Source organism: Macadamia integrifolia, chromosome 2, assembly GCF_013358625.1.
Source record: "Macadamia integrifolia cultivar HAES 741 chromosome 2, SCU_Mint_v3, whole genome shotgun sequence".
In the NCBI taxonomy this organism is placed as follows: Eukaryota; Viridiplantae; Streptophyta; class Magnoliopsida; order Proteales; family Proteaceae; genus Macadamia; species Macadamia integrifolia.
Genome location: NC_056558.1, coordinates 39,483,895 through 39,499,724, shown reverse-complemented (window position 1 = coordinate 39,499,724; position 15,830 = coordinate 39,483,895). Strand labels below are relative to the sequence as shown.

The window sequence follows — 15,830 nt, the reverse complement described above, 5'->3', positions numbered from 1 at the left end:
GGGGTGGGGTGGGTGAGTATAATTCAACCCATAGGCTTCGTAGTTGATTAGCTTGCTAACTTTGTGGTTAGACTTACCAATCATTCTAATCACGTTGATGGTGGTAGCATTTGAACTATGACCCATAAAGAATTATTTTTCATTAGAATCTCTTTCTAGTGTCTTGGACATGTGATAGTGGACAGTTCTAAGCATTTGCATCTCCTAGAAGATGGTTCTCTTAAGTGGAAAGTGTATCTTCACAGTTTTTTTTTTTTTTTAATCAGTAGGCCCCATGAAAAGTTAAATTCATGACTTTAATCATGAGATACACCCTTGGGGTTTCTTCATAAGTTTCTTTCAACCAGAGGGGCCTTATTGCCACTTGGCCAGTGAAACAGTTCTGTTCACTGAGATGGCTTTTATATTAACCCTTTCCTTTCATTGTGGCCTGCTGCAAATGCAAGGAACAGAACTGACATGTTTTTTAGAACAAGTTCAGCTCTGCTGATCCTATGAAATTGCCATGTGCGGCATGGCATGATAGTGCAACTTTATCATTGATAAATGTAGTGTTGCGCATGAGAGTATGATATCCATGTTTGACATTTCATGTTTGGATGACAGAGGTTAGGATGTAAGGAAATAGTGGTTATGGAGTTGGTGGACAAGCTACTATAACACACTTCTGAAGGAAATGAGTACCATTTATAGTTTACACAGGTTGGCTGGGAAATGAGCTGCTTGAGATGTCATGGCACTATATAGAATGGTTTAGATATGAATTTCCTTCAGTTAATCTTGTATATACTTGGTTTACACTGGATGAGGATTTTTGTTTAGATTATTGGATAAATTTGTCGAATTGCTTTTTCTCATTTGTCATATCCAATGACTTGTATAGTTTATTGCCACTTCTAAGGTGGATTTGTGTGAGATATGGTTCTGAAATATGGAATGCAGTTGTCTTATTGGTTGTTTTCATTGTAAGGAAACTGGAGAAAGATGTTAAATTTTTTTATCTGAGTCATTAGCCCATGGTTAGTACTGTGAATGTTTGTCTCATGCATCTCTTTTAGCTTAATTTCTCTTGTTATGTCCCGTCTTATCTGGTGGCTATTAATCATGTAATTAGGTACTTTCTTCTAGTTGGTTATAATTTGGAAATAGGAGTTGTGATCTAGGTTTCTTGGAGTTCCTGAGCGCAACTTGAATCTCATGAACTTGACTAGAGGTCACCTTATATAACACAACCCTATATTATTTTTAAGGAAGGTTGAGATCAATGATCTTTCAAGATGATTTGGTATTCAAAGGATTGAAATTGGTTTAAGTTAGCAGCCGAGATTCCTGATCAGTTTCTTGGCAGGCAAATGCTGATTGTGTACAGTAAGTTGCTGAGTGATAAGTGTTTATTCATTCAGAGATTGTGATTCAAGAAATAGTAGAACAGTCCAATATTTCTGTGCAACTGCTTAGCCATAAAAATGGCACTGAAGACCAAATTCCCAAATTTGTTGTAATGATGTGATTTCTTATGCAGTTAACTTTAAGTTATGGTTTTGGTCTAAAGTTGTTTAATGAAACCATGAGATTCTTTTTAATGGCAGCATTAGGTTAGGCCCCTTCCCTTCTGCCGAATGGTTTAAAAGGCGCTTTTCGGACAAACCACCACTTAGAATCATGACTTATGCGATAAGAAGACCTATGGTTTATAGTCATGACTTGTGGGAGTATGAAAGTCTGCACTTTGGTTTGTCTAAGCATTTGGAAAAATGTAAATAATGGCTTTAGTTTGAAACCTATTAGGAACTTACATTAATTAGGTGAAATGTTGATGGATGAAGGGAATTTTCATATATCTATTTGAGAAATGGTCTCCAATGCAACAAACTAAGGATGGTTTGCAAAGAATCATGATTCAACCAAGAGGAATACCAAAAGGCAAGAAAATAACACTGGAAAACTGTTTTTCTCAAACAGAAGTGAAAGGGGTCGTTTCCCAGGAAAGGAACACTGAGGTAATGTTGAGTCACAACAAAGGAGTCTGACTTCCAGTCTCCACAGGAAGTTGAATAGTCAAAAGTCAAACCTATATCTGATTGTTGGAGGGGGAAAAGGGACCAAAGGACCCGGTTCTAAGTATTGGTATCGGATTTACCATTGGTCGATACTTCCCTGGCCTATATGGTAATTATATCTAAAAAAAAGTGGGACTAATATGGTCTTCTTATTAGATGCTGCTTTTCAAATATTCCCCTTTCTATGTCCTAACCCACATGCATGATTATGATATTAATATACAATATTATACACATGCTATGTTTAATGAAGGATCTACATTTTGGCTACTCTGTTAGAAAATATATCTGACCTCTGATCAAACCATTTCGGGAGAGACTGATACCATTCTGATTCCTGAGATATAAATCCTTACCAAGGGCCATGCTCCATGCAATTGTGTTATGAGCGATGTCAATTTTAGTATAAAAAATCATTTTTGATGTCGATATGTATAAGTTTTATATCATAGATCACCTAAAATACTGATAGATATCAGTTGATATGATATGATTAATACAATACTGATAGTTATATCTATGGAAGGAAGACTACTAATCCTTCAGGAATTTTGGACTGGATCATAAGCATTGGCATCACCGAAAGAGCATAGGACCTAACGTTTTCAGAATTGGGATCCAGATTGGGTCCTAACATTTTGATTAATCGAAAATCTATAATCAGCCTAAAGGCCCTAAACCCTAAAAACCCAACATGGATCTGTTGCTCCGAAATGGATTCGGTCGATTCCATCCTAGGTGGGCCAAATTAAACCATTCTGATAGGACCCAATCCATTACAAAATTCTATACTCTCTCTCTCTCTCTCTAATTCCTATACTCTGGATCTGGATTGGAGGGCAATGACAATTCAATCCAGGTAGTCTGATGAAGTGTGAAAAGAACAGAGTGTATCACACATCATATCAGTAAATAATCACATCATTCAATCGTCTCAGCTATTCCCCAAAAACTTTTTGCACTGTGTTCCATGGCAACTGGCAAGCAAAAGTATTTCTTCCACAGCCCAATCAGTTTCTTCGATCTTATTCAGTTTATCTTCCACTAAACCCTTTGCTACCGATTTCAGTTATAACCCATAAACCTGATGTTTGTAATCTACCAACAAAACCCTTTTCAGTCTTTCTAGGTTTTTTCAGAGAGAGAGGAGAGAGAGAGAGAGAGAGTATCCATCAGATGAAGAGATACAGTGGAAAATGAGTCGTAGCAGAATTAGCAGTGTGTGCAGTAAGTGAGTGCAGAAGCAATTAATTCCAAATTTCCCTTTTTAATTCTTTTTTGGTCCTATCACTCTGCTACTCTGTTAGTAGAGTCTGACCGACTCTGCACATTGGGGTTTGTGCGTGGTTCTGTAAATTGCTGCAGTTTTGCATGATAGACTTTCTTGGGAATTCTTCTTTCTGTCTCTCTCATTCATTTGTTTTCGTTTGATTGACTATTGCTGAGCTAGAGTCTCAGGCTCAGTGAAGCCCAAGAAAGATGAGGATGATCCCAAAGGAACTTGTTTTTCATTTCAATTTCATATTTAAATTCTAATATTTGTAAAAGAGGCAAATTTTACTCTATTTTTAATGAAAACAATATGGATGCTTTTGAGTTTGGATTAAACCATTCTCAATTTTTTTTTTCTTAGCACAACAGAAATAAAAAATTAAAAAAAAAAGGAATTTTTTTTCTGAAAATATTTTGATATTTCAAGACTTTAGCTACCAAAATTACCGATCATTCTTCTCAGCCTATATTCAAAAAAAAAAAAAAAAAAAGAAAGAAAATAAATTATTTTCCACCATATTAGCAATTTAAATGCAGTCAAACTCAAAGTAATTTCCATTCTTGGAAGGATTACTTCACTAGTTTTTTAACCAAATTAAATGAGAACGCCATTAATGCCTAACTTTACTTAAACATGAAACAGGAAGAAAAGACACAAGAAACTGAATCTACTGAAGAGATGGCTTAACAAACCCAAATCAGGCATTAGGACCACATATCTCCTGGATCACATCGCTCATGTCTTAATTGATGATAACAGAGTACAGGACCAGATTGAATTTTAGCTGTCATCCTATATGTTTGTTTTGCCCAATACACACCCACCGATGACTAAAACCCATATAGAAATTGAGTTGTGGCAGTGAGTCAGCGACTGATGCGCTCCCATCTCTGTGACTTAAACATATTCATCCAAGTTAAGTTGATAACAGTATCCACCAAACTTTGCTTTTTAATGTCATGTCCTTTTCTGAAATGGGTTCTGCATTTCTTGGTCTTTGTTTTGTTTTATGGGAATATCAGGCTCTGCAGACGATGCGACCTAAGATTTCTCAACTCTAACTCGCAGAATATTATAGGGATCGTTATAGGTTTCAAAGTTTAAAAAAATAGCCTTTTTTTGGTTACTTTTTTTGCTGAACCAAAGATTTCCATGTTTGGATATCTATATGGGATTGGCTGCTTGGCTTGGTTTAAAGGTAAGACAGAAGAGCAGTCTGAGAGAGACAGTGAAGAGGTAGTACATCCGTACAGAAAACGGATTTAATCATATGGGTTTCAAGTGATTTGTCAATTGCGAGCCAGAGAGGTATTGTGATCTTTGGATGTTTCAGGTTTGAACTTTGAAGTCGTTGTGAAGAAAGAGGAATCACTGTCACTACTACGTTGTGAAGCAAAGTATCTTCTCAGAGTAAGGACTAAGGACTGAGATACTGGGTTTTGAGATAAACCCAAGAACTACTTAAAAAAGGAGTAATAAATAGAGGTCATCTCCTCCTAAAGTGTTGGTGAGACTCTGAGATTGTGAGAGTGATTCAACAAGGACTTCTTGTTTCTCTCTCATCATCATGTGTTCTTCCGACCAACGAAGGAGAATAGTACTCTGGTTTACTGTGATAAGCTTCCTGCAAATATTGAGTTGGGTTTCTGCATCAAGAAGGCTTTCTGCTCCACTTGCTGGAGCTCATCAACGAGGTTGACAACACTAGGCTACTACCCTTCTAACGATTTTTCTTATTAAATCTTCACTCTCCTCATGTGAAAAGTTCTTTTCCAACTTTTTCTTAAGGAGTTAAGATGATCCCATTTTTTTGGTTTCACTAAGCTTTTCAGTTTTCACTTAAAACTCTTCTCACTACCACTGAAACTCACCTTTCCAGTCTCCATGCTTGATCAAATGCAGGCCAAAGCCCAGAATCCTCACCATTACCAGCTCCCTTTGACAGCAACAAACAGGTATTTGTTCTTGATTGTTGAGAACTCACAAGGTTTGTCCTTATCTTCCTTATTTCAATTTTGATCCTTTCTTTTCTTTTGGTAATTGTTTAAGGATTTTAAAAGCGCTGGAGGGTCAGTGGTGAATGAAGAATCATATAAAGGACTCAGCACTCTTGGGTCCAGACCGCCAAGCTGTGATCACAAGTGTGGAGAATGCAGTCCTTGTGAAGCCATCCAAGTGCCCACAAAGACTTTTCATTTTGGTATCCAATATGCTAACTATGAGCCAGAAGGATGGAAGTGCAAGTGTGGGACTTCTTTCTTCAACCCCTGAACACTACTGTACAGTTTGAGCAGAAGAGATTAAATCACTGTGACCCCATCTAATATATTATGATTCCACATCTTCTTCCCACTGTAGAAACTTCAGAGCTTTCAAAGCCTCAAACTACATACCCTGTACTGTAGGCATAAATCTTTTTCTCTTTTTTTTTTTTTTTTTTTTCCTTCTCAAAATGGCTGTGCTTTTTTCTTTTGGTGGCAACGTCAAATTGTCAATGTGGGTACTTCTCAACTACCATCACTCAGAAAAAAACAGAAGTGTTTGGAGGTGGTCTTCCTTTCACGTCAAATGATAAGAAGAAACCTTAGCTCCACTGGTCTTATTTTTTTTTTTTTGGGAATAAGATCACACCTCCATCGGTCACGACAATGGAATGGCATTTGACTTTTAATCTGGCAAATATTTCAACAATAAGAATGATTTCTCAATTGATGTTTTGCCATGGATTATGCACTTCCTCCAAATTGTCTTCCACCCCACTTAACCTAAACTTATGAAACAAGAAACATAACAAACGAGGACGTCAGTGACAGAACAGTTACCTATATAGGTGGGCAGTGAGCTCATCTTATACCATGAGAGAGATAGAGAAGTGCTAGCTTACCCTCCCGTGGTGGCTTAGAAAACCTTTTTCCATAACAATAATAACAAACAGTTCAGTTTGAGAGCCATAACCTTCCCTTATCATATTTTAATCTGGAACTAAATGAGAATAAACAAAAGAGCCATGAGATTCACACCTCGAAAGAGCCATGATACCGGAAAAGAACAATTGGGAATATTGGATTCATGAACAACCAGCAAAAGGGGAAAAAAAAGAGAATGTTGATACGAGCAGAAGCTGGGGAAGGGGGAAGATATGTAGAGTGTGGGGACTGCCAAAGATTGCAGCAAAAGGGTCTGAGGGGTAATCAATGGATTTTAAGTACCAAGGAGAAAGAGGTGAAAAGTGTATTTTTATGAGGGAATTAGAAAAGTAGTTCTTGGGACAGGAGTTTGAGTAACTATAAGATAAGAACAGGGGACTGATGGAATTTATCCCTCTTTCCGCAATATAGAAAATACATTAAGACACCTTTTGCTGCTAAGTCGTTCACCAACAAAAACCTTGTTGGCTCCCTTTGGCTCCACCCTCTACCCACAAGAAAGTTTAGGATGAAATATGTTTGCTGGCTACTGTAGTAGAGCAGGAAAGAACAAAATCATAATCAAAACAAAACGAAATTGTCCACTTTTCTAAATTTGTGAAAGATCAACAGCTACAGTTCCATAAAAATAGTCTTAAACCCATCAAGTAACCTGTCATTGGAAACTAATTGTTCATACTTTTCAACGTTTTGAATCATGAAAAAACAGATGATTAGCCAAAGCTTATTAGCCCACAAGTCTAGAGATAGTGAATTTAAATCCACTGCATATCATGTAGTAAGCATCTAAAGATCCACGATTACAGAGGAATCGATATTTGCCTGATCATCTACTGATTAATTTTATGTCAGGGTTTTGAGGTCACTTAAATTCCAAGGATGACATTCAACACTCTGGTGCCCTGAAACTAAATTGGCCCTCCTTCAAGTCCTTGAACAGTGAAATTCATCTCCTCATTGTCGATCATCATCAGCATTGACGACCAAAAGTCAAAGTACTTAAAGTGGATCCCCCGCTGGACAAGGCTCACACATCATGCAATGAAGTGTCAAACAAATTCTGTGATGGTATATTTCAACAATATCCATTAACTCCATCAAGTTGATATAGATTGAGATTTCTGACGCGGTGGAACACGTAACCAAGTCTTCATCACATCGTATGCTGTGAAACCGATGGCCACAGAAGGAACAATCTGAAGCAAGTAGCAAGCCATCATTTTCAGCAAATATCAGACATGCATAAATGAAGCCATGGCAAGGTGGGATTATTCAGAGAAGAGTATTAGGAGCTTATCTATAAATTTAATTCAAGAAAGCCGTCAAAATACAAGCAGGTGTGACGGATAGGGGCAAAGGGAGTTTTGGTAATTACTTTCAAATAATTAATGCTTAGACCAGCAAACAATTGCCTCCATCCTTGATTCTTGATGATGGTAGTAAGCCCTTCCATTGTGCTTTTGTATCCAGGATCTCCTTGTTGGATGGATGGTCGCAGGCCTTGGACCTGAAAGTATCATTGAGTCCAGGAACCCAAATATCAGAGGTAAGGTACAAACTATGGTGTTTGTTACAAATGTGTGGAGGAGGGGGAAAAAAACGGTAACTCCTATCCTACTGAATAGCTCAGGAGGAGTGGTTAACCAACTGCATGACCGTGTTATGTGCACAAGCAGATTAATGTGAGCCATCAAATATTCAAATGTGAACATAAACTGTTCACAGTTTCATGGAGACAGACATCATTGCACACTCGGTACTTCTAATCAGTCAAATACCGGATCACATTAGCCAACATGTGTATGACTATATCATTGTTACATCATCCTTCAAGTCTGACCAGTAATATTAACTCAAAACTCTGCTGATGTAGGCAGTAAATTCAGTCCTTTATAGATACACAAGGGAACACATATTTAACCTCTAAGCATATAAAAAATGAGCAGGAGCCCTACCTGCATCTGTCTCCTAACTACGTCTAGTGGGTATGTGAAGGTCTGTCCAAAAAGCCCAGCTAAAGCTCCGCAGGAGAGACGCATTACAATAGATTTTTGGTGTTCTTCAGGGGCATGCTTCTTCAGCACCTCGTATATGTAGAACTTCAGGCCAGCATAAGGGAGGATACCAATAAGTGTTGGACCTGCATAAAGAAATCTTGTTCACTACTACAGAAGATGTTGGAGTAATGATTCATTAACAATCTAGGTCACATATTCCACACCACCCCACCCCCCCAAAAAAAAAAAAAAAAAAAATGAAACGCAAGGAAATTTGAAAGAGAATTCAAAAGGTCATTTTCCCATGAAGCAACAATCTGACAACAGTTCTTCTGAACAAGTTAAGCTATAGAATGACAAACATAACGTGTCCGATAAAAACCAAAAGCTAGTCCCCTTAATTTATACACGGACATTCTTTAATTAACGTTCCTGCAAAAGCAACCAAAAAGAGGCTGGGTACAAATTATAAAGCTGGAAAATTTCAGCAGAAAATCAGTTATAAATTATAGGCAGCAATAGTATCAAATGCACTCACCTGAAACGCTCAACCAAACCTTATGCTTTCTCGATGCGGTGAGCTATATAAGTCCTGTTCTGGCATTCCACTCTATTAGAAGCCATATTATCAGGTTACCATTGAAGAAGCTACAACTAATGTCTCCTTTCAATGGAAGCTATGGATAGCCAATATAACCACGTATGATTTAGCATAACAAGAGATGGTTTGAACTTGTATCTGTGCTTTGGAAAAGACATTCCTCTTTGTTTTCTTCGTTTTTTTTGGGTAATCATCATGTGTACTTTTTAGATTGTATTGGAGTTTTGAGGGTCTGTAGACCTTTCTTGCTCCGCTGAGGATATTTCTCATTCTAACAAAATCAGTACTTATGTTATTTATTATTTTGAACTGTGCCAGGCATAACGAATTAATTGATTCATGGTATCTTCCTAAAATTCTCTTAAAAATAACTTTAAAAAAAAATCAAATAAACACACATACTCAGGCGAAACTCCTAATTACTTGCTAAATTACTTTTTTTTTTTTTTTGGGGGGGTGGGGGGTGGGGGAATTAAGAATCCTAGTTTTCAAACAATGAATGGAATTTAGCATTCGTAGAGGGAACAAAGAATAACTTGCCAGGTACGTACCCACACCCCGATATAAAGCACACACTCCACCTTCCTTGTAAACACTCCTGAAAACATCTTTTATACCACGATATGCAGGCTGAATATGGTAAGTATTCCCAACATTACTGATACTTCCTCTGGTGTCTGTGACCTAAAAACATTAAAGAACCCAGAAGTTATATAAAAGAGAACAATAATCAATCACCATGCATCAAAGTTACAGGGAATCATCTAGATAATCAATGAGTTTTGTAGCAGTCAAGCAACTTATTTTCAAATTAAAAGACAAAATTGGCTAGTTCTTGATATGGTAATCACGCACTTAGTCATAAACCATAAGCTTAAAAGGGTCAACAAGAAAAAATCAATTCCTGCGAATTTCTGCTTATAGATCATCGATTTTTTGAAAATGCATGGGGCACCATACTTTAAATGTTGAATTAACATGGAACATCTTCTTCCTAATACGTCAGGGATAAGTATGTCCACCAAATGTTTTAAATAGTGAAGATACATGTCCCTAAAAAAAAAAAAAAACTGCTTTCAGCAGTCACCATCTTTGACTATTGCGAATCAACCATTTTATCCCAAATATGCTCTTCAATCACCAAAAAGAACCTAATGTATGCATTTTACCACCTATAGCCCACTCAATTGGTGTGAAATGTTGTACCAAAAAAAATGATGTGATGCATAAATTAAGCTTTCTGGATGCACATCCAATCAACATAAAGCAATAGAATAATAAATGCATCAGCAATAAAGATCCCACAACAGTATCATGAATTAATTCAGTGTAATCATATATGTTTGTGTCCAAATACAAGTGATATTTTATCAAAAAAAAAATCCAAATACAAGTGATAAAAGCAAGTTCATGCGAACACCTTACCTGGTAAGCAAGTTTCGTTCGAACCAAGTCCAAGGGATAAGTGCACAATACTGCTGTCCCTCCAGCTGCTGAACCAGCCAATAGATCTATAAAAGGGCCAGTTCCAAGAGCAGAATAGTTGTTCAATATCCAACATCGATATTGCTCATATGTCATGAAATGAAGAGCAGCATATGGGACAATCCGAAGAATGCTAGCACCATTTCCTCTGAATAAGAAACAAGCATGCATAAGTACATCTGTTTCAAGAGAGCTAATAATCTCGGAAAACAGAAATGAGAACTGCAAGAATATGAAACTCACTTATAAAATCCTAAAACACCTTCTTGCTTCAGTAACTTCTTTAGGGATTGGTAGACACCGAGAGAATGAAACCCTTCAGTTCTTGTCTGCAGAAGTCCAGAATAAAATAATTAAAACTATCCAAAATAAAGCATGCAGTTTGATGAAGCCATTGAAAGAATTTGAAGAAAAAAAAGGGGAGTTCAACGAGCAACATGACCAATAATCATCCAATAAACATCATGCATAAACCCTCGTTAAAAATAGACTGAAGAGGATCTTCCAATTGAGTAGAAGATCATTGCAATTAGACAGATTTGGTTACTCTGATGAATGATAGATACCTTGTGATCAGACTGCAGATTGAAATTATTGAGATTCTGAACAGCAAGGGGGAGAGGTAGGACCCTACTTTAACACCAAAATATAATCAGACCCCAAAACTAATTTACCTTCTATAGGTTCCACAAGGAATTAGTATTTTAACAAATACCATACACAGCTGAGTATGTAGATAAGGTAATGGACTGATTCTTGAATCAAGCACATAAATTTCAAAGGCATAAGTTCATAAAGAACGCCATAGATTTTGTAGAAAGAAAAATCAAGATGTGATTCATAGATATGAATGCAGGAATTCAACAGGTGATCAATCCAAACCAGGTTTCATGCAAGTTAACTGAACATCAGCGAACACTAATCAATAGTTCATTTATCTATGATGGGCAACCTTGTTTCAACATGTCACAACAGGTAGAATTAACGGGAAATTCTCAATTGACAACAGCAAGATTCAATACGAATCGATATATAGAAGCATAGAACTAATAATTTGGTAAACCATTGAGCTATTCGTAAGAAACGGGACAAAGAAGTGGTTTTACAATTACCTGCAAGAGAATCTTGATCCGCTCCAAAGGAGCAACAGCAGTCTTTGCAAAAGCACCAGCAGCACCTCCAGCAATTAACTCCTTAACATAAACAGGCAAACAATCAAGAAAGAAAACCTCTCCACGAGCAGAGGAGCCATCAACGAACTCTGCCACATTCCCCGTCAAAGCCGAACCTTGAGAAGAACCCATCTCAACCCTCTCTCTATACTGACGCACACAACAGAATCAAATAAACCTGATCTCCTCAGAGACAATAGATTTTAGAAAAAAGAATTCCAGTTAACCGGCCTGCAAGATAGCGAACTCTTTATCCCATCGGTCTCTGGGGAGACAATAGGAGAAAGCTTTCTGTGGAAATAGCAGAGATAATATCATCAAAACACCGAGAAACCAGGTGGGTAACTCGGAATATCGATCTTCCTCGTCTCCAAAGATAGCCAGATACATCAACAGAAGCAGCAGCCGAAGCAAAAGCAAAAGATCGAATCCAAATAAATTCAAAAAAATAAAAGGGAAGGGAAAGATTCAGAAATCCTTTAATGGAAAAGGCGTCTCCACGAAACTAAATCAATTTCATCGAGAGCCATTGGAGAGTTACTAAAGTTTTAACGAACAAACAAACCAGATGGGAGTAGACAAGTTCTTCTTTGCTGCGCTGAGGAGGTTTCCTTTCTCCTTCTCCCAAGACTCCTAAGTAGTCTCTCTCTCTTTTTGCCTTTCGCTTTGCGAGATTTTGGAGCCTCGACGAAAGGTGCTTTTCACGTTACTAGGTTGACCGATTGTCGATTATGATCGATCGATGCCAATCTCATGGTCATAAAACTGGTCGGTGCTGAACTGTGGATCTATTCAGCTCTAATTTTAAGGCACTTCCTCGGATGAGCCGTTGGCCCGTTAGGCTTGTAGGGTTACCTTGGGGTGGCTCAACGAACGCAGAGAATCTAGCATTGTAGATTCAGCCGCGACGCCAGAGGTAATCATGCAGGATTTGCAACAAAACTATGACCTTGTTTTTAAGAATTGGTTCATGTTATCAGAGATCTATTGTTTTTTGAGGTTTTTTTTTTATTCACGCCCACCAATGTGTCAAATAATTTATAATTTTTTTTTAAATATAATATGAGAAATTATTAACATAACAAGAAGGGTCTGTTACTTATCCAAACTTAATAAGACACCCATTATCCTCTTTAAACAACAGTAAAAAATGTGGTTGAGAATAAATTTAAAGGTTAATTGAGTAAAATCACACTAATTTTTCAAATTAAAAAAAAATCAATTGAAATTTAGTAATAAAGGGTTAAATGGTAATTAGACACATCCCATTTCCCCAAAATCATTTAACCTCCCTTGTCTCCGGCGGTTGTTGAAGATCCTGGAGATAACATCTCATTCATCTCTCTCTCTCTCTCTCTCTCTCTCTCTTTCCAAATTTCCAAATTTCCAAATTTCTAGTTTCTTCCTATTTTGTAGGTTTTATAATTGGTCCTTGCTGTTCTTGAAGTTCTGAACTACATTTGTTTCCAGGATCTAGACCTACGACTCTTTCCCATTTCTCTCTTGTTTTCCTGTCTCTTTATCTTTCTGTCAATTTTCGTCCTTCTCACTGAACCGTTCTCTCTCTCTCTCTCTCTCTCTCTCTCCCCAAGATTGATGGCTGTTTGTTCTAGCATGAAAGTTAATTGCAATGTTATTTAGACGGCGTTCGATCGAGTTAAATTTTTCTTTGCTGTTCTTTGGTTGACATCAATAAATTTTATCGGAAAATATTTCAAATCTGAATCGTTTCTACAAGAAGACGTCATTCAAGTGTGTACGAAGGTTGCCAAACTCTTATTACATCAGGGGCGGCCAGCATTATGATTCATATTTGTTTGTATACTATGTAAATGGCGGTCGATCTTCTTGCTCCCCACTGTAAGTGTAATATCTTTCATTGATAAGGCTGCATAAGACCTTCTCTACTGGGGAAAATGGGTTGTGAAAAGTAATCACTTTGAACTGAATTGCTGTAGAAATATGACCGTGAAGTCAACTGTCATGGACCCATTTTACTTGGAAATATTAGTAAATTAAATTAAACATTTCTAAAATTATTTATGTTGCTATTTACCACCATCTTATTAATTAAAACAGAGCATGAATTTCCAAATCTTCTTGTCCATTATCTTAATCATTTCATATTTCTTACCTTGTCACTTATCCAGGAGTTTAAATTTTCCTCATTTTGGTTTCAGTTGAAGTGGTTGAGACTATCGACGTAGCCTGTCGCTTGTGTGTGCTTGCAAATTCTTCAGGGGTTTTATTTTTTTTGTTTTTATTCTGCAGAGAGATTGTTACCACTGTAGCAACATATGTGATGAGCCTTTTCAAGTCTCTGGTTGCAAGGCTATGGAAGAATGAAGAGAAAAAGTTGCCAAGATGCCTCAATTCAGTTTATAGTGCCAGTCTATGTTGCTGGCAATAGTATGTATACTTTTTTCTATGACAATAGAGAGGTTAATTCCTGAATCCTAAAAAAATTATACATAACTAATTATAGATGATCCAATCAGTGTTTCCCCAAGAAAATCCATTTGTTTTATTAGTTATTTTATTTTAATGAGACTGTAAAAGAGATAATATTGGATCCAATGTTGACATTTGAAACAATTCTCCTAGTTGATATGTTGGCACATGTGACAAGTGGAACAAAAAAAAAAAAAAAAAAAACACTCAACGGACTAGGTCAGATTGTTTGCACTGAAAACCCCATTGGTTTTTAATTATTTAAAAAGTCAACTTGGATAATAGATGAGCCATCATATGAACCACTCAAGTCAGGGCATTGGTATGCAGGACTTATCGGGACAATGGCTCATGTGCCAAGTGCCCCGTCCCCTTTTTGAAAAATTCACCAATCTTTTGAGTTCTATAATGTTATTTACAATAGTCATTTTTGCACTCATTTTATAAGATTTCATAAAATGAGACATGAAATCCATTCAATGAGTCTTAATGGATTCGAACCACCATCTCTTGAGGAATCCCAAATGCTCTTCCTTTCTGAGCTAAAGATTCAGATACTAAAAAGCAAGCGACAACAAATCTAACTGAATAATAATATCTTTCTCTATAAATTCTCAGGGGCTCTCCCAATTCGTTTTGTTTCAGTGTGATTGTATGAGATTTGCCATAACTTCTTTGTCCAACATCGAAATGATGCAATTCAACTTGCATTGGAATCACAACTCAATGAGCTTCATTTTTCATGTAGAATTCAGATCTGCCATTAAGCCTTCCAAAATTAGATCTGAATACACTGCCACTGCATGAACATGTGATTTTGAAACTTTAACTGTATGGGGTCTTCACTTGCTGCTTCTAAACACTGCCAAAGCCTTTGTACGATTGTAATATGCTTCCAAATACCATCCACTATGTCCAGATACATCTGCCACACTATCAAATAACCAAACTACCCTTATCAGCTGACAGATTATATTGTTGGTTGTTTAACTTCCCTAGCTCCACCAGATCACCTGTGCATCACTAGAAACTCCTGTAATTACCAACAATGACAACCTACACTTCACACACACACCAATGGACCAACATAGTCCTATGCAACATAAATTCCAAAATCCATCCTAATTTATCATCCACAGATAAACACACATAATAGTAGAACACTCAGTGGGTAGACAAAAAATAGAGCAATGCAAACTGTAAAGCAACCAATCAACTGAATGGCATAAACCTAACCATCTTAAAATTGGATTGGGGGAAAAATGTCTATTGATGGATGCGCTAAGGCTGTGTTTGGTAGCCAAGAGAAGAAAAGAAGTACTTTTTTCTTGGTTTAATAAATTCTCTTTGTGCTAGGCATGTCCTGAACCAAGACGAGATTCTTTTTTGAATTTCAAAATTCACCTTGGGAATGGTGAAGTTTTCTTTTGCTGTAAAAAAAAAAATCTTACCAAAAACATAAGAAAATACAAAAACTTTTCTTTTCTTTTCTTCTAATATAGTAGTCAAACATACATACTCTTTTTTTTTTAATTATTTTCTTATCATTTCAGTTTTTTCTCTTTTCTAGATTCTTGTTTCTTTTCATTACTTTTCTTTTCTTCTTTACCAAACACAGCCTGAAACAATTTGTTCAGGTTCAGATATACTCTCTAGGATGGCTAACAAAAAACTGTTCCAACTCAATCACATGCAAATCTAATAGCAAAAATTATTACAGCATAGACCAGCAAAAACTATCTAACACAGGTTGATCATGGATCATTTTAGTATAGACTAACAAAAATTATATGGACTAACAAAAATTATAGGTTGATAATGGAACTTCTTTGTCCTAAATAAATAAATATATATATATATATAA

General features: G+C 36.7%; 2 protein-coding genes and 2 long non-coding RNA genes across 7 annotated transcripts in view; 2 read left to right on the top strand and 2 right to left on the bottom strand.

Annotated features, from left to right (window-relative positions):
• The window catches only part of LOC122061680 (EPIDERMAL PATTERNING FACTOR-like protein 3), a 7,587-nt gene extending 1,827 nt beyond the window's left edge, over positions 1 to 5,760 (top strand). The window contains exons 1-3 of one of the 2 annotated variants that reach the window (XM_042625097.1): positions 3,901 to 5,027; positions 5,236 to 5,288; positions 5,383 to 5,760. In XM_042625097.1, coding sequence (XP_042481031.1) covers positions 4,901 to 5,027; positions 5,236 to 5,288; positions 5,383 to 5,604 — 402 coding nt within the window. In that variant the 5' untranslated portion in view covers positions 3,901 to 4,900 and the 3' untranslated portion in view covers positions 5,605 to 5,760. Of the gene's footprint in view, positions 1 to 3,900; positions 5,028 to 5,235; positions 5,289 to 5,382 lie in introns of those variants that run through there. The other variant, XM_042625104.1, reaches the window with a different exon arrangement.
• Positions 5,761 to 6,889: 1,129 nt separating this feature from the next.
• Positions 6,890 to 12,454, bottom strand: LOC122072030 (mitochondrial carrier protein CoAc1). Its single transcript, XM_042636538.1, has 7 exons — positions 11,456 to 12,454; positions 10,587 to 10,672; positions 10,284 to 10,491; positions 9,410 to 9,542; positions 8,216 to 8,400; positions 7,636 to 7,767; positions 6,890 to 7,456 (listed from the first exon to the last, which is right to left on the bottom strand). Exons 1-7 carry the CDS (start codon positions 11,645 to 11,647, stop codon positions 7,358 to 7,360), a joined length of 1,035 nt encoding a protein of 344 aa, XP_042492472.1. The 5' UTR covers positions 11,648 to 12,454; the 3' UTR covers positions 6,890 to 7,357.
• Positions 12,455 to 12,834: 380 nt separating this feature from the next.
• LOC122072027 lies at positions 12,835 to 14,092 on the top strand. Its single transcript, XR_006138316.1, has 2 exons — positions 12,835 to 13,375; positions 13,787 to 14,092. It is a non-coding gene; the product is annotated as an uncharacterized LOC122072027 (long non-coding RNA).
• Positions 14,093 to 14,396: 304 nt separating this feature from the next.
• Positions 14,397 to 15,830, bottom strand: part of LOC122072028 — a 3,354-nt gene continuing 1,920 nt past the window's right edge. For 2 of the 3 annotated variants that reach the window (XR_006138318.1, XR_006138319.1), the window contains exon 2: positions 14,397 to 14,979. This is a non-coding gene — a long non-coding RNA (uncharacterized LOC122072028). Of the gene's footprint in view, positions 14,990 to 15,830 lie in introns of all 3 variants that reach the window. The other variant, XR_006138317.1, reaches the window with a different exon arrangement.